General features: G+C 41.8%; 1 protein-coding gene across 1 annotated transcript in view; it reads right to left on the reverse strand.

Moving 5' to 3' along the window:
* Nucleotides 1–4207: 4207 nt before the first annotated feature.
* ccser1 (coiled-coil serine-rich protein 1) overlaps nt 4208–23435 on the reverse strand; it is a 1189706-nt gene continuing 1170478 nt past the window's right edge. Inside the window, exon 10 of the mRNA XM_078570902.1 lies at nt 4208–5551. Coding sequence (XP_078427028.1) covers nt 5051–5551 — 501 coding nt within the window. The 3' untranslated portion in view covers nt 4208–5050. The remainder of the gene's footprint in view (nt 5552–23435) is intronic.

Here is a 23435-nt window from a genome sequence, read left to right on the forward strand (position 1 = left end):
TAACCCAGTCGTTTGGAGTTACATATACTGTGGTTACACAATAACTTCTACAGAGACCCAGTTTCTTTGACAAATGGGCAATACATGGGGAAAGGGGAAGCCTTTCAGCAGTGATGCTAAGTTTTCAATTTACCCTTTCATCTTCCCTGAAGGTATCAAGGAGCCATAGTGGGAAATGAAAATAGTCAACTAGTAAATGATGAAGTTAATGCTCTGTAAAATCTTTCACATTGTAGCAGCCACCTCAGAACTCAGTCCCTGTGTAACAGGCTGTCGACTATATTCAATGCAGGTTCACATAAATTGCCTTTGAACTTCTGAACTGAAGTCCATCTTTTCAAATAAGAAAATCTATTTCTGCATTAGATAATTGGTTAAACAACCTATTTACTTCTCTTCACCTTTACTGCAATGAGGACGCAGTAGGGAGTAAAATATGGTACATTAGTGGTGGAATCGGTTTACAGTCAATTGCTGATCTTTTTGCGTTCTACTTATTAGTTGCTGTTATGTATTTTTGTCGAGAATATTGCTGTTTGTTTTCCATTTACTGCATTTTGTGCCATACAATTAAAGATATATAAAATGCAATACCATTTTCTATGAAATATATAAATCAGTACAAATTCACCTGTACTAAATCTTCTTTAAAGAAATAATTTTAGGCTTCATTGCTATAAAACATTAACTTAGAGGAAAATAAGTCTGCAAGTTACTGTAATAGGTCTTGTGATTTAAAACTGCAACAGAGAAATATCTGGTGCCACCTCAGACTTGAAGCAACACCATAGGCAGCAGCATCTGCGTTACTTGTATATCCAGCATTAATAAGGCAACAATTATCGAGAAGGTATTCATCATGGGTTGTGGCCCCACTAGCAAGTGTTTTGGCATCAGGTAATTAGTTCCTCTTGGGATTAAGACCAAGCTGAACAAATATTGTTTGAGCTTATTGTTGCCAGTTTGAGTACACTTCATTAAATGTTGTACTGAGGCAAACTGGATGCTTAGTGAAATTTTAGCTCAGTCACTTAGCGAGTTTTTTGTCATCCAAAATATAAATTAGTGCTGAATATCTCTCCTTCTCAATTAATTTAAAAAAAACTTATATTATCTGTTGCAATGCCTACCATCTTTAAGTCTTTACCATCTGAAAAAAATGTTCATACTTGTTTCTTTATTGTGTTCAGCTTTACATTTAAGATTTCCCTCTGCAGTGTCCTCTTTTGCAGTCTGTATGAATAAATATCTCCCTATAACATGATTAGCCCAGCACTGTATATTACTTTGATTGTTTCCACCATATTGCTCTGATTTCAGGAATTGTGGAAGATTTTCTTTTATTACAGATCTAATTTAGGCAACTAAACTAATTACTTGGCACAGCTGCACTCAGGTCTCCAGCTCTTGGTGGTGACTTATTATGATGTTGTTGTATTGAGACAGAACACTACTCACTGTAATATAGGACAAACATGCAGTTACAATCTATTATTGCTATCTTGTGCCAATCACATTCAAGATTAAAGCCACTTCCCAACAAAGTTGCTCATGTCTCCTTCAAACACGTGGTGTCTTTGAGTCACGCCACATCTTTAATTTATTAAAGCATTCTGCTGTATTTGAAGATACATTAAATGACACAACCACATTGGGAACAATAAAATTCATTTACTGGTTCACTTATCATGGCAGTGTCCACTAATATACAAGTCCTCTCTCCATCTCCATCTCCCTCCACCACCACCCACGCCCCAGTAGTTAAAACTGATACCACAACAATGAGTTTGATAGATTATACAGCTGAAGATCAGTTCAGGCCAGGTTCCGAGAAGCCTACATTTGACAACTGCAGCTGGTGTCGTTGATAAAACATAAAAACTGCTCAGTGGCAAATAGTGTCCACCTTTCATTACACTTAAGTGTTACACTGAAGCAAATTCAAACATGAATTGCATTATAATTACCTGGTTATAATTCAGCGCAGCTTATATGCATGTTGGCATGCAAAGCTAAGACAATTTATGACCCAAAACCAAATTGTGGAGGTGGGGCGACGTGAGGGCGGGGGGGGGGGGTGGTTGTGAAGATGATGGTGGTGGCATAAGATGTAAGAAATAGGAACAATAGGAGGCCATTCAAGCCTGCTGCAATAAGATCAAGGCTGATCTTCTACCTCAACTCCACCTTCCCGCATTATCACCCTACCCCTTAATTCCCTTTGCAGCCACAAATTTACAGATCTCTGGGCTTGAATAAGCTCAATGACTGAGCATTCACAGCTTTCTGGAGTAGAGGATTCCAAAGATTCACAACCCTTTAATGGAAAGAGTCATTGAGAAAATGCTGGGTATGAAATAAATTAGACAGGAGATCCACGGATTATTGGCTGGGTGACAGGAAAAGGACTAAAAAGAAAGGACGATGAGTACAGCCTGAACGGTGGTGCTGTCCAATGAAAGCAAGGGATCAGAAAAAGGCAAATGCCGAAAATGTTGAGGATCACTATGACCAGACAGGAGACTGTAAAAATGATGATGGACACTGGCTATCATGACAAAATAAACTGAGAGTCAGGAACTGGCGGAATGTCTAGCAAGGTACTGAATTTGGAGCCAAGTAATGAAACTGAACAGAAGAATCTGAGGTGGGGAAAGAGTGACAAGGAAAAGGTGGAATGCAATGCGATTTCCAGGTCCTCGCTGACCTTTTTCAGAACACACTGGAATTTGATAACATCTCAATGGATTGAAAAGTAACAAATGTTAACAATGTCTTTCAAAACAAAAGGGAGCAAGGGATGAACCCTCAAATTATAGGCTCATAAGACTTATCTAGATTGTGCAGAGGTCTTTGAGGTTTTGATTAAGGTTGGTATAATGATTCTGTAGAAGGCCAGGGATAGCAAGAATGGGTTCAGAAAGGTCATGTCACGTCGGACCTACTTCTTTTAGGTGACAGATTTGGTGAATAGGGGGAGTCAGTGGACGTTATCTAACATGCATTTGGCACTATCTTGCATAACAAACTCATTTACATCATGAAGACCCATGGAATAGTCACTTGGTAGGACAGAACTTGAATATTTCTGAAAAAAGAGATATACTGTTGAAGCTTTTTGTCTTGCACTCATCAGGACACAACACAAAATGCCAAATTTCAAAGGGAACAGCAATTTATACTACATGAGAAAAGGGTGCTGATTGGTTGGCAAGTCAACTTTGAGTGATCGAGGCATTGCCATGGACAATGCACCAAGGAACCATTGTCCCCCATGCTTTTGTTTCATTCAAAAAAGGCACAATGCCTGGGCATGTTCCATTTTCCTGCAGAGGACAGGTGCCTGCAAATGAATATATGTGACTTCTAGCAAGCGTAAGTAAGCCACATTGTAAGCTCGAACATACCCAGATTAAATGGGCTAAATTAGCGTCTTATCATTCTCAAAATATGACTTTGTTACAATGTCTCACCATTTAGGCTGGGAACAGTGGCTGACAAAATGATGACAATGGATTGGGATGGTGAAAGCGAAGTCGAGATGGTGCAAATTCAGGCATAATGATGGATTTGGGTAGGGAAGTGGGATTGGCTAAGGCTGAGTGTGGTTTGGGGCAGCAAGATTCAGATATGGGGAGAGTGTGATTGGGAGAACACTGAATGCAGGTTTGGGGAGATAAAATTTGACCAGTAACCTTGCTTGCTGGAAATGCAGACAAGCTGATACCCTTTCTTCATTAAAATAAGCAATCAACCCCTGTCTATTGTCCTAAAGCAACTCCAACTCCTCCAACCAATAGCAAAGCACCACTGTATCCTATTGGCTGACCATCGGGTTCGAAGCTCTGGGCAAGCCTCATGACTAATTGGATTCATTGTACTTTCAGCATGGCAAGAATATGTAAAACTGGAGTGAGTATGTAACAGAATGCAGAAGAACATATTAAACTGTAACATACCGAGCAGTTTTAACAAAATAAATAGAAAGCTACTTGCTGGCAATTCCTTTCTTTGAACCTATTTTGCTATACTCGAGCTGAAAGGATGGTGCAGTTCCAATTAAAACCCATGTCTTAAAAATAGCTCTTTTCAACAAAATAAAATTTAATGAACTAGCGAGGAGGAGTAAGTAAGGAACTTGTATATATTTCCAACCTCCTGTTAAAGATAGAAAAAAATAATTAGCTTTCATTTTTGCTTGGTCACATTAAAAGTCACCTGTCTTAAAATGGAGCACGAGACTTCAGGGAAATGACTTTAACTAGAGGGATTCCTTCTCCTTTAAATGTACTTTCGCCTTATAAAATTGGCACATTTGCAGCTATGAACGACTCTTTCATTCACCAACTACAAGAGATAGCACCTTACACATTATCATCTTGCCTTGTTGACGTGAGTCACTGGAATTAGTAATAAAATAAGTTGAGGTTTCTCATCACAAAGCATGCCATCTTGAGAAAAGTCTACATGTTCAGAAAATGCACATTTAATTTTTAACATGCTTGCTTTGTCTAAAAGTAAATAGTTTCCACATACAAATGCATTTTATCTATTAAAACATTCATTTCTTTTTTTTTCTTTTTTTTAAGAACTGGTACAGAAACGAACTGTTTAGTAGCGTTATATAGAACCATGTTGAGTCTTGTGGAATGAGGTTCTTCATATGCTGGGTCCATTTACTGGTGAGTTTACACAGAATTGTACAGCAGAGAAGGAGGCCATTTGACCCTTCACATCTGTGCTGGCTCTTTGAAAGAGCTATCCAATTAGTCCCACTCCCCTCCTCTTTCCCCAGCGAAAGATATGAACTAATACCTCGGCTCAGTTACATTAAGGTTCATGTGGAAAATGGCTTTTTCTTTTTCTTTTTGGATAGAAACAGCTATGAAAAATCAGGGAGGCCAAAGAAGTCACGGAGAATGTAGGAGGCAGCAGTATCAAAAGGCTTGGAGAGTTTCGGAAGGATTTTCCCCTCGGTACCTGGGTGGCTTTCTGCGAGAACAAAAGCAGCAATGAGTTTCTTATCTCCGTTGTGGATCTGCAGCATGTCCTAGCCATCTTTCTGGCCCAAAGCCTGCAAGTCAGAGGTGTACAAACTGTGCTGGAGAAAAACATTCTTTCGGCTGTACATGTGCAAGGAGAGCGGTCCACGAGGAGGCTGCCCGAGCCGGCCTACAAATACAGATTGCTGTCTTGGCACAGTAACTTGATCCTTCCGACCATTTGTTAGTTCCAAGACTTCTCCCGCGTTGACTGAGGTCTTGATTTTATTCTGCGAGGAACTGCCGCAAGATCCATTGCTCTGAACATTTTGTGTCAGCTCCACAGAAGAGGTCCCAACCCCGCCATTTTTACACTGGACACCTCGTCCAGTTTCTTGCACCTTCTGGTGGCGCCCAGCAAATACACTTGAAACTTGGCAGGTTTTACTATCACAAGCAGCTGCCTGGCCGGAGGATGAATATTTACATGGGTCCTCGGTGGGAATAGGTACTAATCTTCTGTCCCTTGTGCTGAGAGTTTGGCTCACAGTTCTGTTTAGATATGTAGCCTGAGGCAAGAAAAGAGAGAGGGAGAAAAGAGTCAACAATGCAAAACAGCACATTAGATAGAATTTCTGATCCACAGTAGAAAGTACATGAAACATGCTTTAATACATAGTCTTTCCAAGATGTACTGCATCCTTGCCAACAAGGCTTCATTACTTGTTGGCAAAGTGGATTGCCCAAGTCAATATTTAATATATAATTAGGAAGAATAGGGATGGTATGCTGGGTTTGTGCCTTAATTTGGACCAGGCATATGTCTTGTCTTGCACAAGAAATCTTTTAATGACTTTATAATGCACCCTGGTTAGTTCAACATTATAACACTTGCCATGTCAGTTGTGGCTCAGTTGGTAGCACACTTACCTTTGAGCCAGATGGTTGTGAGTTCAAGACCCACTCCAGAGACTTGAGGGCAAAATCTAGGCTGACTTTCGTATTGGGGCTGAATACGTACTGTCCTAGTTTAAGTTGACCTTGAACCTGTTACCAAGCTGTTTGCCTGCTCATGATGCCCGCCCCATAATATAAACAGACCATTTCACCAAGAGAAGGAGTAAGCACAATACTCTGAATGACTTTGCATTGGGCTGTGTCACACAAATTATGTAAGCTAGGTAGTGCTACTGAAATGAATTTCAGAGAAACACTGTCTTTATCAACACTTCAGTGATTTTAGCAAGTCAGTTGAGTGTATTCATTTACCCCTTTTGCCCTGCTGAAATCTTCAATGCTCCCCAGCCAATTTGCCCAATCGTGCTTTCAATACTCATCGTTTAAATAACACATGTTTTCCAATCTACAGAGATGGACTGACAGAGACATTCATGTGAATCATAATCATTTTGATTGTTCCATCTGAACAAGTGAGGCTTTTTTATTAAGTGAGTGGATGCGGATCCTGTCAAGTTAAACACAGTAAATGGTTCACCTGGAGGTACTTCTATTCAAACTGAGGTTATCAAATCCAACTTCACGTGGTACACCTTCAGACACCGAAGGGGGGAGGCAGGAAAGTGGACTTAAAGCCACAGTCAGATCAACCATGATCTTTTTGAATGACAGAGCACGCTCAAGGGACCAAATGGCCTACCCCTGCTCCTATTTCTTATGTTCTTATGTACCACCTTCTTGCAATTGAGAGTCAATCTTGTCGTTGAGCTCCTGTTAAATATGGTGGTGCAGAGAGTTCCCCACACCTGGGACCCAAACTGACAGGCTTCCACAATGGCAGAAAGATAGTCTTATATTGTTGGTGTTTGGCTAAACTGTGGGCTAGTCACACTAACTAAAGGAGGAAGCACTGCATGCCTGCTAATGGCTGTACTCAGAGAAGGTATAAATGCCTTGGGATTGTCTCCACATTATGCTTGTTCATGTGGATTGATATAACCCCACCCATGATGCCACTCTTAAAATACATTATCTCACAGCTTTAAGGGAACTGGAAGACTAATGGACTCAAAGTCCACTTCCCTAAATTATCTTGATGTAACCTTCCCACTTTGTTATCCTGACTTTATCCAATAAATACGTGCTTTTTTGGTTATACTCTTTGGTTAAAAAGGCATGTTTATGTTTCCATAAAATGTATGCAACCTTTTCTTCTTGTTCACATTGGAAAATAGCAAAACGAGTATCGTTATTGTCTCAAGTCTCTTATGAAGAAAAGTTGACCAGGTTAGGCCTATACCCATTGGAGTTCAGAAGAATGAGAGGTGATCTTATTGAAACATATAAGATCCCGAGGGGGCTTGATAGAGTGGATACCAGGAGGATGTTTCCACTCGTGGGGGAGACTAGAACTAGGGGACACGGTTTAAGAATAAGAGACTAAGGCCTGAATCTACTGGCGTGCGTCCCAATGTCATTCCGATCTTCAGTTCGGCGGGTGCGCACCGAAGTCGGCTGCGAGCCCGCCGAACTGTTAAAGGCCTATTAAGCCCATTACTCAACTCATTGAGGCACTTTTCAGGGCTACCCGTCCAACCTTAGGGTTGGCGGGCAGGCCGGGAGCCCTGGTGGGCTTAAGAAAAAGCATGAAACCTCATCCACAGGTGGAGAGTTTTTAAATATTTAATAAAGGTTTGAGTTAAAGTGATGGACATGTACCTACTCATGTGACAGTGTCACATGAGGGGACATGTCAAGGAAATTTTTTAAACATTTACCTTCAAAGTTTTAATTCTGAGCCGACCTCCCTGAGGCAGCACTTAGCCTTAGGGAGATCAGTGCGCTCTTTCGTGCGCATGCACAAAAGAGCGCACTCCTGGCTGTAGGAATCCTGCCCCACCCACACAGGGAGCACATAGCATTTCCTGGTGGACGTCGCACTGGGCCTTAATTAGCCTGCCCATTTAGAATGGCCTACTCCAGCTCCTAAGTCCCATATTTCTATCTTTCTTGACCTGACTGGATTGCTCTACAGAGAGCTCGTGTAGACTTGATGGGTGAATGGCCTCCTTCTGTGCCATAATGAATCTATGACTCTATGACCTTCATGTGATTTAACCCATCCCTTTGTGTGTTTGCAAATTAACAAAAGCCCACTTTTCCAATAAAGACAGCACCTCTTAAAGTGATGATAAAGGCTGAATCCTACACTCCAGCCATGCAATCCTAATCCAGAAGCATTTCATTCAAACTCAAATGTGAAACTTTGGTGTTCAGGAGTGTAAAAGACCAGTCTAAGTGTCAGAGATATATTAATGCAAAAGGGAAAACTCATAATTCCCCCCCCAAGCAGTCATGTGCATTATGCAAAAATCACATCGCAAAAAATCATGAAGCCAAACTAGAAGGGGACGAAGTAATGATTAGAACATAACATGAACACAAATCACCCTGACTGCATGACAACACAAACTGTAAACAGAAGAAATATTAATACCATAATCACACTGCATGCCAAGTTCAGCTAATATTAGTATTTAAATATTGTCTAGTGCACTGCAAATTAGTGCTGCTTTGTGAAAAATATTAAAGTTCTAAAAATATTTCTGATCATCAGGATGCTTTGCAAACAACCATTTATTGTTGCAATATAGGAATTATGGCATCTTGTCGGTCATTTTAATAGGCTTCTCCACACTGGCAATTAGCACAGTTTTCATATCCATGGGCAAAGTGGCATGATTATTTTTAGGCTATTGGTTAACTCAAACCCTGAAGTTATTGCTGTCAGTATTGTAGAGCCCTCTATCCTTCTTAAATATACATTGTGTTCACATTTATGCGATTTCCAAATAATTAGGTGAAGTTTATTTCTAGATGAGCCTACGGGAATGCCATTCTTCCATATAAATGTCATCGCAAGCCAGGAACGAGGAGCCTCTTGAGGGGTGTCTGTACTGACAGACTCTGCCAGTGCAAAAACTAACCAAGAATAATATAAAACCCTCAAAAGAAAAACTATGCTCTTTAAAAAAAAACAACAGAGCAACCAGTTTGACAGAGGCACCTTTGACTGAGTTTCACAGCCTGTTCCAAACTGTCTTACATTGTGAGCAATTGTCCATTAGGAAATGGGTTGAAACCGTCCGGACAACAGTTGTTGGACCACAGTGTCAGGTTTTCCTGTTTTCCCTCCATGCTTCCGAGATTCCTCACTCATTTAACATATCTCCAAAATCCCTCCCATACTGTGCGAGCCTCCTTTTCCATCCTGACATCCCCAGATACCTTCCAATTTAGGGATAAACTGGGATTTTCAACTGTGTTGCTGAACCACTCTGTACAAAGCGTGTCACTTCATATACTGAATTAACAAGCTTTTCGCCACTTATATTAATTAATTGCTAGCTGCTTTAGATATGTTGAAGGATTATTATGACAAGTGTGTCATGATTTTCAGACAATCCAGCATATTAAATCCTATTTTAACGAGTTGACTTATTTATTTTAATAAGGCTGTAAAATTGCACACATCTTCTATTCTGGTTTACATAGAGAAAAAAAAAGTCACCATATTTGTCTGGGAATGTCCTCAGTTGGGGTGCTTGCACAAACATACAAGCGATGACAGACAGGAATGCAATCTCTGGTCCATCCATTCTGTCCTGCACAATGGCAATACCCCTATGTATCACAGGACATTCACTTCCCACCCCACCAAAACTATGTGATCTCCAGGAAGAGGTGAAAAGTTCTTTTAGTTTAAAAAAAGGGATTATAACTGAGAATTTCCTCATAGCTACTTTCGTTCTACCACTGTAACTTCATTGGAAGTGCAACAAGAATCTCTATTTAACTAAAGATAACACCACTCTTAAATCAGTTTTCTGACCACATTCTTTCTGGCAGTAGTAACCACAACTGCTGCATGTATTACTGAACAAAATAAAATAGTAAAACAAACTTAGAATCATTAATCAAACAGCTAAATACTCTGGAATGTGGGTTGCATTTGGGTTCTTTCTGAATAAATGGCTTTAAGAAAAAAAACTGTGAATATCTTGTAGTACAGTGAGCACATCTCAAACAACATCAGCTCCTCAGGTGAGTGGGAGGCCAAGTTTACAATGTAAGTTTTTGACTGATGGATAAATATTGGCCACAACACCAGGAAGAACTGCATCACTCTTCTTCAAAATAGTTGTTACGAAGCCATGCTTTATATAAAAAAAAATGACTGTGAATTCACTGGCTGGAAACCACTGATTGGATTTTAAAAAGACCCGAAGCAGCCACATCCTGGTGGCTTGAAACCGCAGTTTCTAAGAGGGCTGAAAATTTGCACCACTGTCCGTGACAAACTCCAAAACCTTTAAGTGGAGCCAACTTGCCTAAAAGGCCCCAGCAGAGACAATTTCCTTGAAGGAATATGGATAGAATCAGTTCTTAGCCCTTTCAGAGAACGTCCCAGCAAATACCTGGGTGGGGACTACGCATATGAGATAATCAACTGAGACAACGAACTCTGGCTGCAAAATGAATCCAGCCTCGTCAGAATCTAGTCAAGTTGAAACCATCCACCTGGAATACATTAGCTATGACCATATTTGGGTCACTGGTCAGCTGGAGAGAGGTGATGGTATGATAAGCCAGCTAACTCTTTTTTGTGTTTAAGGAACTGTTATCTCCAGACAAAACATAGAAGCAGAAAATATGCTGAAGTGACAAGACACGTGTGTGGGCCTCGTTTTCTCTCTCCACACATCTTGCAAGCTTGAACCCTGTCTGCTTTTGACTATCCATATGCGCTGCAGACAGAGATTTTAAAAAGAGCTCAGCCCAGCAACTGCTGTCTCCAGAAGGATAGATAAATTATCCATCTACATCTTTAAACTGCTTCAATGCTGAAACCAGAAGGACACCAAGACCAGCCTGGAACCACCCGAGTCACCAATCTACGAGAATCAGCCCACTCTGTAACGTACGTGTGTGTGTGAGAGAGAACTTTGAGTGTGTATCCGTGTGAAAGTTGGAGCGTTTTTATTATTTTTCTTAGACCGGGTTAAGTGCAATAAATACAACCCTCTTTTCATTTTGAAAAATTCAAGGAAACCTGTCTGTTTGTGTCTCCTGCAGTCACAGCACGTAAACAGTTAAACACTCACTGAATTGGCAAGCATATTCTTTTCTTAAAACAAAAACTGTTGCAGGCAAATGTTAAGGAGCCATGGAGCTAGCGTTAAAGGTAAGTGAGGGGTGGGGGGAGGGTGGGGGTTTGACGGGTAAGGTTAGAAGGTCCCAGCGAGGCAGGCAAGTGGGTGGAAGGCTGGGGTGGACAGGGCAGGGAGTGCGTAAGTCCTTGGGGGGGACGGCCCTCTGATGTGCCCATAACGGAGGCACACCCCTCACCCCACGTGTCTGCACCTTACTTACTAAAAGCTCCCATGGTGAAAGCTGCCAGGCTGGGCCTTTCCCGCTGCTGGTTAAATCCCAGGGTGAAGCCATTAAGTGCCTATTAATTGGCCACTTAAAGGCTGCAATTGGCTCACAGGAGCTTGGGGCACCCCCTCCATCGTTAAAATTGCAGTGGGGGCCGGGGTGAGTGGGTAGACAGCGGGCATGATGCCTAAGGCAATTTATGAGCCAGCTTGCCTGCAAACCCGTCGCTGGGGGACCAGCCCCAAGATTTCAAGTTTGTGCAGTGGGGTCTGAACCGACAATTTTCTGACTCAGGGCCACAGATGAATGAATGCCTAGCAGATAGTAAGCCACACTGTATCCACAGGTATCAGGTGAGAGTGCGCTGTGCAATTTTAGCCAGTGACTGCACATGGCTAAGAGAAGATACTAGTGTATGCACATGCCAGACCGTGGAGCTGAAAATAGCTTGTCAGTTTTTAGTCACTGTTCTTCCAGGTGTCTTGGCCAACCTTTGTCCCTCAACCAAAACCTTACACTGTAGTCCTCTGCACTGACTCCATCATACACCTGAGGAGCTGGTGTTTCAGTTGGGCTCACCATATCACCAAAGATACATAGATAAAAAGGTCATTTATCAGAAACATCTGAAAGCCAACCCCCATGGCATTCAGCTGCTTTTAAAGAAATTATTATTTTTCTGTAGTCTCTACATGCAGAGTTTCTGTTATTACTGTGCAGAAAGAATGCAGTCAGAAAATGAGAGCTTTAAGAGTTATACTATCTTTAGTTCAAAAAGTTGTTGCATTTCCAGTGAAGCTACAGTGTTGGAACAGAATCAGCTCTGAGAAAATTCTCAGATATAATCCCTTTTATTTAACTAAAAATAACATAACTTTTAGTCACGTTTTGGAATGAGATGGATTACTCTGGGCTACATAAAGTCATAATTCACTTTCTTTAATGGCTTGTATGCTGGTTTAATGGTCGATACTGAAAAGCTCTGGTTCAGCAAGCATCAGATAATCTAAACCCCCTTGTAGAACATACTATTGCGCAGTGCTTTGCCATTCACTCCTGCAGACTTCACAATGGAACTAATTGTGAACCAACAGTACAAGGAAAGATATTACAATTAGACGTGGTCATAATCACAACACAGAATGCTGCTGACACAATGGTGATTAATTCCTATCAACTGAATCATAAATTAAGATGCAATATCGAAAGGGGGATTTGTTGCCTTCAAACTTTTAATTCCCTTTGCCTTGATAGATTTGCTATACAGCGATGGGAATCCAAGACAATCACAAAACCTACCTGATTATTATAATGAACAGATGTAATCACCAAGCAGATTTGTATTAGATAATTGAAAGGATAAGTGTAAAGAACAAGTGTTCAGGCGCAGCTAGGTTGTAAAGGTCCTGGTGACACCTTCTTGTTTTCATTCAGCTGAGAACTTCCCTGTGAAACATTTAGCGCTTTTATTCTTACAAGCTGCTTAAGGTGGATTTTAACGGAAAAACAAGAACAATAACCGTACCAAGCTTTTATAATAATGAAAGGGCTTTGCAGTCAAGAAACAGTTTTTATGAGAGTTATTAAGATGTTAAATCTGAACTCAAAATTGATCACATGATCCAGGCTGACCCTTTTCAGTGCAGTACGGAGGGGTGGGTGCTGCATTGTTGAAGGACTGTCTTTCAGCAGGGAAGTTAAACTGAAGTCTTGCCTGCCTTCCCATAGCACTATTTGCCGATGAGGAGGAGAGTAATCCTGGTATCCTGGACAATACATGTCCCTCGACCAACATGTTAAAAGCAAATTATTTGGTCGTTTATCCCAGTGCTATTTGTGGAATCTCCCTGTGCACAAATTGGCTGCTGGGTTTTCCTGATATTACAACAGTGGCTGCACATCAAAACCACTTCATTACTGTATTGGCAAAGCACTTTTGGATGGTGCAGAGGAAGCGAAAGGCATTTTATAAACGTAGTTTCTCTGAGTCTTTGACCTTAGCCATCACAATGCTTTATCCTTTACAAAACTGGGTGCCACTTCTAATTAGCGAGTGATCCTTTCCACTTCTGCGACCTCACACTAACATCTAGGTCAGAAACCAGAGAGGAACAAATGTTTCCAGATACAATGAGGTTTGACAATTACTTATTGATTTTCTATAGGACTAACCTGCCCTTGTAACAGATATTTCCCTCCCTACAAAACAAACAAACCTCCTCCCCTCCCAGTACTTTACTTTTGTCAATGGCAACAGTCTCCAGCTGCATCTTATTTAATGTCTGTGTTAAATGCCAATCTTACATTGTGAACCCAGTTCTTACAATCATAAAGCAAATAAAAATAACTTCTTGATTTGAACTAAAACCAACTTTGAAAGGTAACTGCAATATTATTCTCTGACATGCTCACCCTGTAATGATAATTTTGAGTTGCTACAGTAAATTATTTGGTTATTGTTCATAAATTTCTGATAGTTATTGCTGTAAATTTTACTCTTTACTCTTAATGGATCAAACAGAAATGGCCATATATTCATGGATTTGGGAAGACTCTGCAGACCTTTAAAAATGGCGGACAGGATGTAGATGTACGAGTCCCGCCCCCATTTTTGACAGATCCAATTTTTGCTGGCAGATGTGGGGGGAGGCCTAATTCACATGCGGGAAACCCAAACTCAGCAGGGCCCTTTTAGCTTAGTGTTGAGTTCAAGCAGACCGTAATTTGACTGCTGGAAGAACCTTAATCTGCAGTGCGGGAGTCACAGATTTACGGAGTAGATGTGAATGCTCTTGAAGGGCAGACAAGGACTGTTTAAGTGGCATGGTCTCAAGTTTTCTAAATCCTCTGCTCTTTAAAGAAAAAATAGGCTTAAGCTATCAGCAGGAGTTTAAAAGACCCTCTACTGGACTGCTTTGATTGACAGGCCACTTGGTGGAGGTTAGAAAAAATAACATTACCATCTGGTCATGCAGTTTTAATTGAGGTTTTTGTTGATCTTTCACCAAGGATTACTATTATGTTGTTATGAATGCATTGCTGAGTTTCAAACGTTACAATTGTTTCAACAGGATGTTCTGAGCTCACAGTTTGGTTGACAGTTTAAATAGGTTATTAAAGAATTAGCTGTCTTTGATGTGGGGTCTGAATAAAAGTTTGTTTGCTTTTATAAGAGAGCAGCCACTTGAGGTAACTTAAAAGCTTTGAATGGGTTTCTTGAATGGGAGCATCTTTCACTACTAAGTGGGTATGAGTGAGAGCTGTATTAGATTGTTAGTTTATTTCCTTTCATCTCCACATGGCTGCTGAGGTCTTCCCATGATGGATACTTGGTGAGCGACTATGGAGAACCAACTTCCAGAGAACCAAGGTGGGCCTTCTAACCAGCCTGTCTTGGCACTTGCCTGCCCCTGTGGCCACCCAGGATCTGCTTCCAGGGCCAACGGGCCAGACCAATTCCCACCCCCGCCTTCCCAGAGCAAAAATAGGGTCTAACAGGGCCCTTTAAACTGAGGTGGCTCTGCTGAGTCAGGGCATTTACTGACTACCCATCCCGGTAGCGAAAATCCGGCCCAAAGGCTCATCGTCTGGGAGCAGAAACCTGCTCCCGGAAAAGATCTGGGGAGCAAGTCCAAAGAACTTTTCGTCATTTTGGTATACAATGTTTCCCCATAACAAATTAGATTTGTTTGAAGTAGAATCAAAAACCTTAAGTCTTCATTTGAAGAAAACAGGCCTGCATTTACCGAGGAAATATGCATTCATCCCATAAAGGAGGATGTCTTTTAGATGTTCCTGAATGCAGGAGGTTATTCCCGAAGAAATTGGGCCAAAAAAAGGTGCCACAAGGACCAATTTTGATCCCTGCATGACTGTATTCAAAGAGCAAGTGAATTCTCCTTCAACTAATACTAAATTGGCTGAATATTTTGCTGACATAACAACAGTGAAGACGCTGAAAAAAAAATTGGCTGAGAATGTGAAAGCTGCAAGTTTGCTCGTCCTATTCTGGCTTTTGTTTTGGTTTGGAAAGCTCCCCTTTCTTGTGTTTTTATTTTTATCTCATTAAATTTCCAGCACAAACAAGCTAACACTGCATCATACCTTTGCTGCTCTTCAAATTAATGACCTGTGTTGCATATAGGTCAGACGCTATTTGTAACCAGATACCAGCCGTGGGCGTTATCATTTTACTGGGACCACTGTATGATCGCTTGGCGAATTGATTGGTGAATCTTTGAAACTTGAAAGGGGGAAAAGATAACATGATTGAGGGGGGCAATCGGGGAAGGGAAGGGGAAGGGAGGGGAGGAGGGGCGGGGGTTGCTGGATAAGGGGCCCGGAAGCAGGAGAAGGATCCGTGCCCATGATTTCTCTGCCTGGCCATGTTGCTCTCTAAGGATGCTGAATCGTGATTGGGTTATGGATCCATGAATGCCAGCAGCTCTCTGGCATCTCATCTAAGTAGCCATTGTGCACGCGTGGGCCGTACGTTGCCAGACTGTCATTGTTCCCAAACTGCTCAACTAATTGGTGCATCACAGTTCATTTGGACTGACGAGAGGCCAGTACACAGGGATCACTGAATAATAACCGGGAATAGGATGTGGACGTTTTCCTATCCCCTCGCTCAGGAACACTGTGACCGTCAGGCCATAACTGGTGCCTCCAACATTTTCTTTTTAAAAGTATATTTGCATTAGTTAATCACAAACGTACTTAATCCCGCAACAGTTTTTGCTTTTGGCAGTGGAGCCTCTGTTAACTCTGAATCAAATTGTGCTTTAAAAACTGATTCCCACTTAAATGAAAAGCATCAATAACAACCAAAGCAAAATACTGCAGATGCCAGAAATCTGACGTAGAAACAGAAAATGCTGGAAATACTTTGCATGTCAGGTAGCATCTATGTAAGGAGAAACCGAGTTAACGTTTTTGGCCGATGGTTTTTAAAACTGGCAGAAGTTAGAGATGTAGCATGTTTTAAGCAAGTACAGAGGCAGGGAAAGGGTGGATGGAAATAACAGAACAAAACAGAAGGCTTGTTTTTTATTCATTTAAGGGATGTGGGCTTTGCTGGCTGGGCCAGCATTTATTGCCCACCCCTAATTGCCCTTGAGAAGGTGGTGGTGAGCTGCCTTCTTGAACCGCTGCAGTCCATGTGGTGTAGGTACACCCACAGTGCTGTTAGGGAGGGAGTTCCAGGATTTTGACCCAGCGACAGTGAAGGAACGGTGATATATTTCCAAGTCAGGATGGTGAGTGGCTTGGAGGGGAGCTTGCAGATGGTGGTGTTCCCATCTATCTGCTGCCCTTGTCCTTCTAGATGGTTTTAAAGCACAAATAATTAAATGACGAGAGGGTGATGGTGCAAGTGAAAGTGGGTGGTGATGAGAAAGGTAAGCAATCAAAAGGTGGGTCCAGAGGAGCTGTAAATGCCAACAGCAGAATCATTACCAGAACCTGTTCTTCACAAAAATGGGAGCAGTGGTTATGATCTGAAACTACTGAACGGAATGGCGAGTCTTGAAGTTTGTAAACTACCAGTTTGAAAGGTAAGGTGCTACCTTGAGCTTCATTAGGACAGTGTAGGAGATTGAAGTCAGAGTGGGTTATTGACCAGAAATATTAACTTTCATTCTCGCTACAAGTGTTACCTGACCTCCTGAGTGTTTCCTGCGTTTTCTGTTGTTAAATGAAGTCAGAGTGGGAGTAGGACAGAAAATTAAAATGGCAAATGACACACGGTCATTTTTTAAAAATTCTTTCATAGGATGTGGGCATCACTGTCAAGGCAAGTGTTTGTTGCCCATCCCTAATTGCCCCTGAACTGACGTCATTTCAGAGGGCAGTTAAGAGTCAACCACATTGCTGTGGGTCTGGAGTCACATGTCGGCCAGACCAGGTAAGGATGGCAGATTTCCTTCCCTAAAGGGCATTAGTGAACCAGATGGGTTTTTATGACAACCGATGATAGTTTCGTGGTCACCATTACTGGTGAAAGATTAGCTTTCAATCCCATTTTCAAATTCCACCAGCTGCCATTTGAACTCTTATCCCCAGCACATTAGCCTGGGCTTCTGGATTACTAGTCTAGTGACATTAGCACTACGCCACCATCTACCTGCTTGCGGACTGAACTGAGTGTTCAGCAAAGTGATCACCCAATCTGCATGAATCTACATGCACCACTAATGAACCTTATTCATAGAGTAAAGACTGTTCTTCATCACACACAAGAGTTTTCACTGGTCACTTTAATTGAAGGACAGAACAGAAGAGACAATATACTGAGGTAATAAGAAAACTGGGCAGTTTTTTTACTCATCTTGAAACAAGAATGTGTACTGTGTCTGGTGTTGCATTTATAATGTAGGATGATTATTAAAGTACCCTTGGATTAATGGAACCTTGTCAGACTTGGCGCAGCAGTAGTAACTCTCAGTGGGAAGGTTGTTGATTCAAGTCCCACCTCAGAGACTTTAGCACAGAATCTAGGCTGACGCTTCAGTACAGCACTGAGAGAGGTATCATCTTTTCATTAAGACATGAAAATGAGGCCTTGTGTACCCTTACAAAAAGAAGGAAAAGGTCTCACAATGGTATTTGAAGAAAAGCAAAGGCATTTGCCTGGTGTCCTGGATAATATTTACTCCTTGACCAACATCACTAAAACAGAATAGTGCAATGGAATCTTTTATGCTCACCTGAAAAAAGCAGATAGAGCCTCAGTTTATCACCTCACCTGATAGACAGCACTTTCAATTCAGTACTGCACTGAAGAACTTGCCTTGCTTATGTGATCAAGTCTCCAGAACAAGCCTTGGACCTATGGCATTCTGATTCAAAGGTATGAGTGCTACCATTAAGTGATAGTAAGTAATAACGTAAAGACAGAGCAGGGATCAATCTTCAGGCATGTGATGAATTAGCATAACACCCGTCTACAATTTAACGGCATGAGTTGAGTGTGAGTCGAGTTGCCCTCCATGCTATTTCACATTGCCACCCTCATAAAGCAGCCATGCATCCAATGTGCAAGCAGGTAGAACCAAGTTTCAGACCGCAACTCATGGCTGGTATCAGTGCCTGTGCTAGCCCTGCACCGTATGGTGGAGGTAAACATCCTTCCAACAGACAGCACGGGGCACTGAATCTGCTTCTGTGTCCGACGGTGTCATTGGTAGGTGGGTGTGACAGGTTCTAAAGATATAATTGCTGACAACCTACCAAACAATGCTGGCTTGTGAAGTGTCAATTGCTTTTGGGAGGAGGATCTTCTACCAGCATTAATCAATTGCTGCAGTTCATCTTTGCTGGCAGATAAAGCTGGTGGGTGAGGAGAGAGCCTCTTTTATGCTGACTGACCTTCCTGACAATTTTATGCAGTCCCTCCTCTTCTTCCAATCTTGTCAGTTTGGGGGATTCCCAATGGAAACCTCATTGGTATTAGGAATGATCCTGGGGCAAAAACACATTTACATCGATTGTCACGAAGTCTCGCGCAAATCTTAGTGCGAACAGGACAAAAACCTCTTGACTAAGGGATGAATGAAATATATTAGTTTTGTGCCTTTTATATAATCTCCAGGGCAATGGGCACCACCTCGAGCAACTCAGGATGCGCATTCAATACAGGCATTTTATATATCACACATCTAGCGAACCAAAGCTCTGGGCAAGAACAAACGATACTGGTATGCTTCAAATTAATTTCAAAATGAAGCACTTGCTCATTTGAGATGGACACGTTTACAAACAATCATACAAACATATGGTCCTACTAGCTGGACAGAAACTCAGATATCAATCCATTCTGTAGGCCTGGCCATCACATTACTGCCAGCAGTGCTGAGAAAATCAAGGCCTGCAAGTGGATGGCAAAGCGTTGGGGATGACAGGTTGAAAACAATGCAAGAAAACTCAGGAAGGACTTTAGCGGACACATTAAAGATTTTTATGATCTTTGCACAGCCACTATAGAGAAAGAGCTATGGAGACCGGTGTCCAAAACCTTCATACACATCAGCTAAGTCATGGGTCTTTAAATGAGCAGAGGATGAGCCAGTGATGGAGATACAAGTTCACACCAATTAGAGGTTGATTGTAGCTTCAGAATTACAGCTGCTCGAGCTCCCTCAAAGTTGCCCCCTAAATTGTTGATTTGCAGCAAGTTGGCAATGTGCAAAATGCAATCAAAGTCATTGTAAAAGATCTTCCAGCTTTCCAAGAGTGTCCAAGTAAGGGGCCTTCTGAGTCTGGCCCCTGTAAGAACACATGTCAGGAGCGATATCTGTGCTCAGTTCCAAACTGGAAAATAGGCTGTTTTTTTGTGAAGTGACCATTTTGTTTCACTCTGGGCTACGGTGTAATTTATATCAGAATCTACATGTATGTCTCTGTGTTGCCAAAAACAGAGAGGCACTGTGCTCATTAGTGTCAGCATCTATAAACAAATGGCTTCCTTCCAGTCACAAGAGTTTCTTTCCAAATCCAGAATTTAAGGGAGGGATATTTGTCTTTGTAGCATAGACGGTAGCATCTACAACACTTCAGTTCTTCTCGTGGTTCTCTTTGCACTTGAACAGAACTGTCAGTGAAGGTCTAAATAACATGGCGTTGTGTGAAATGTAAAAATTTACTCATTAGAGTCTTCACTTTTTTAACAAGCCACAAGTTGTAAGAAAGCAAGTAACTTGTCATTTTCAGCATCTTTCCATTAATCACGCGGAATACCCAGTGAGGACCCATAGGATTCGATTTATATCCCTCGAGTAGAACAGCCTCATAACTCATGAGCACCAATGTTCCAACTGAGTTACGGTCAGTAACCATGAATGGAATCTAAATCATTTTCCACAGCAGCTCATTGTATTTACTGTTTACTGTTTGCAGAGGAGCAGGGAGATTAATCTATGCTGATGACAGTGCCTTTGGTACTCAAGCTGGTGACTTTTCCACCCTGGAGACCAGACTCACTAATAATTTGAAACTTATGGAAGAGAACTTTCTGCAGTGGTGTCTTCAATCAACTAGCACAAACACACTGTCCTGTCTTTCGCTTGCACAACACTAGTACCTCTAGTAAACTCACTATAATCCGAAATGGTCCGCTTCTCAAATAAAATGCTCACTCATCCTGTTTACTTGGGTGTTTAACTCAATGCCTGTCAATACCATCTGAAAACTGCTGAAGAAGTCAGAAGGTGAAGTAACCAATTTGCCCAGCTTGCAAAAGCAAAACACTGCAAATGCTAGAAATCTTAAGTAAAGACAGAAAATGCTGGAAACATTCAGCAGGTCAGGCAGCATTTGTTGAGAGAGAAAAACAGAGTTTCAGATCTGTGACCTACCGTCATACTCCGCGGACCTTTAAAAATGGTGGGTGGGACCCAGATTTGGAAGTCCCACCCCCATTTCTGACAGATTCCATTTTTGCCAGTGGGGGAAAGGGGGAAGAGAGTGACAGACATGAGGGCAACCCAAACTGAGCTGGGTCTTTTGAACTCAGTGCCGAGTTCAAACATACCCCATTTTGCTGTAGCAAGGGACTTATCCGCAGTGTTGGAGTCACAAATTTGTGGAGGCGATGTAAAGACTCACGAAGGGCGGATAAGGTCTGTAGATTGGTCAAGCTGTGAAGTTTTTCAAATTCCCAGCCCTATATATATTTTTGAAAGCAGCCTGTGTGTTAGTGAGAGCTGAAAAAATCTGTTCTAGCAGTTAGCATAGCTGTTTATTGACATTACCCCAAGGGTATCATTTTATGATTATTAATGCTTGACTGCTTTCCCCAACCTACAATTATCTCAGCAGGTGGTTGCAACTTCACAGTTGGATTGATAGCTCAAAGAGGTTATTGAAAGATTAGCTGTATTTGATGTGAGGTTATGAGTACAAGTCTGATTATCTGTATAAGGGTTTAAGTAGTTGAGGGGCTTTTAAAGTTTTGAATGGGCTTTCATGAATGGCAAATTTACTACTGTATAGTAAAGGTTATATTTGATATTTAGACCTTTGTTTTATTTCATTTCAACATGGTTTCTGAGGTCTGTCCTCCGTGGTGGATACTGGGTGAGTTGGCATGGAGGGTGTAAAGGCAAAGGCTGGTGGGTGGGAGGCATGGGTTGCATGAGTTTGTAATAAGTTGGCATGGGCGCTATATGGGGCCTGGGAGTGATTGGGGAGTGTGATGGAATGTGAGGAGTGAAGGCTGGAGGGCCTAATATTTAACAAATCAACTGGGTCAAAGTCCTTAAGAACTGAGGCAGGCCTTTTAAACAGCCTGCCTTGGCACTTGGCAGCCCCTGCGGCCACCTTTGATCAGCATTCAGTGGCTGTAGCCCGACACCCGCTCCTAGAGCAAAAATCCAATCTGACAGGGCACTTCTTTCCAAGGTGGGTGCAATGAGCCGGGAAATTTCCTGACTTGTGCTAGCCACCTCGGGAGTGAAAATCCAACATGCTAACCCTGTTTTTCTCTCCACAGATTCTGCCCGACCCACTGAGAATTTGCAAAGCTTGCCAGCTCTGTCCGCAGAGCAAATACCTCTGCTCACTTTGACAGGTGCTCATCTGCTCTTGCACTCTGCTCTTCAGTTGTGGAGCATTGTACTACTGTGGCAAAACCATGTTGCCAATTCACATTGCGATATTCTACCCACCAACAGCATGGCTCTCTTTGAGACACGCAAGATGGTTGATCTTCCCTAATTCCTTACACTTTTCTTGATCAACCCGCTTTTGAGAAGAGTCGATGCTCCCGTAAATTGCACATCATCTCTGACCTTACAAACCATCAACCAGAAATCAATAGCTGAGGTTGCCGTTGGGTGCCTTTTCTACCTTCTTCAAACTGGACAGCGATAGTCTGGTCCAAATCTTCATCTATGGTGACTTTGCGACAACAACAAATGCCTTGCAGAAAAATACGGTGGAACACTCTTAACATCCCCTTCATTTTTCAAAGTTATTGGATATTACAACCTGGGTTTGGCATTCACTGGGCACTACATCACCTCCTGCCATGTTTGTTGTGATGTACATGTACCTTTAAAGGAAGCATCCTAAAGTGCTGTCCATCACCAGACAGGATGTAATATATTATCTCATATGCTCTGTAGACAGGAGCCTTGGTAGCACGATGGTATTGTCACTGGGCTTGTAATCCAGAAGCCCAGGCTAATGCCCTGAGGCCATGGGTTCAAATCACACCGTGGCAGCTGGTGGAATTTAAAACTCAATGAATAAATCTGGAATATAAAAATAGTCTCAGTCATGGTGACCATGAAACTATTATTGATTGGTGTAAAAACGTATCTGGTTCACTAATGCCCTTTTAGGAAGGAAATTTGCAGGCACTGGAAATGTTGCCGGCTTCCCACATAGAGCAAGAGCAGGAGCAGCACACCACGACTTTGAGCCCTCCTGCCATGACTTACCCCTTCAAATTAAATTAACCCTTTTGGAAGATACTTCATATCAAATAATATCTGAATAATAACTGAATCTTAATAAAGGAAACTACGATGGTATGAGGCGTGAGTTGGCTATGATGGATTGGGAAACGTTACTTAAAGGGATGATGGTGGATAGGCAATGGGACACGTTCAAAGGACACATGGGTGAACTGCAACAATGGTTTATTCTTGTCTGGTGCAAAAGTAAAACAGGAAAGGTGGCCAAACCATGGCTTACAAGGGAAATTAGAGATAGTATTAGATCCAAGGAATAGGCATACAAACTGGCCAGAAAAAACAACAGACCTGAGGATTGGAAGCAGTTTAGAATTCAGCAAAGGAGGACCAAGGGATTGATTAAGAAGGGGAAAATAGAGTACGAGAGTAAGCTTGCGGGGAACATAAAAACTGACTGTAAACGTTTCTATAGGTATGTGAAGAGAAAAAGATTGGTGAAGACAAATTTTGGTCCCTTACAGTCAGAAACAGGGGAATTTATAATGGGGAACAAAGAAATGGCTGACCAACTAAATACATACTTTGGTTCTGTCTTCACAAAGGAGGACACAAATAACATACCAGAAATGTTGGGGAACAC

This window comes from Cetorhinus maximus, chromosome 1 (assembly GCF_964194155.1).
Source record: "Cetorhinus maximus chromosome 1, sCetMax3.hap1.1, whole genome shotgun sequence".
NCBI lineage: Eukaryota > Metazoa > Chordata > Chondrichthyes > Lamniformes > Cetorhinidae > Cetorhinus > Cetorhinus maximus.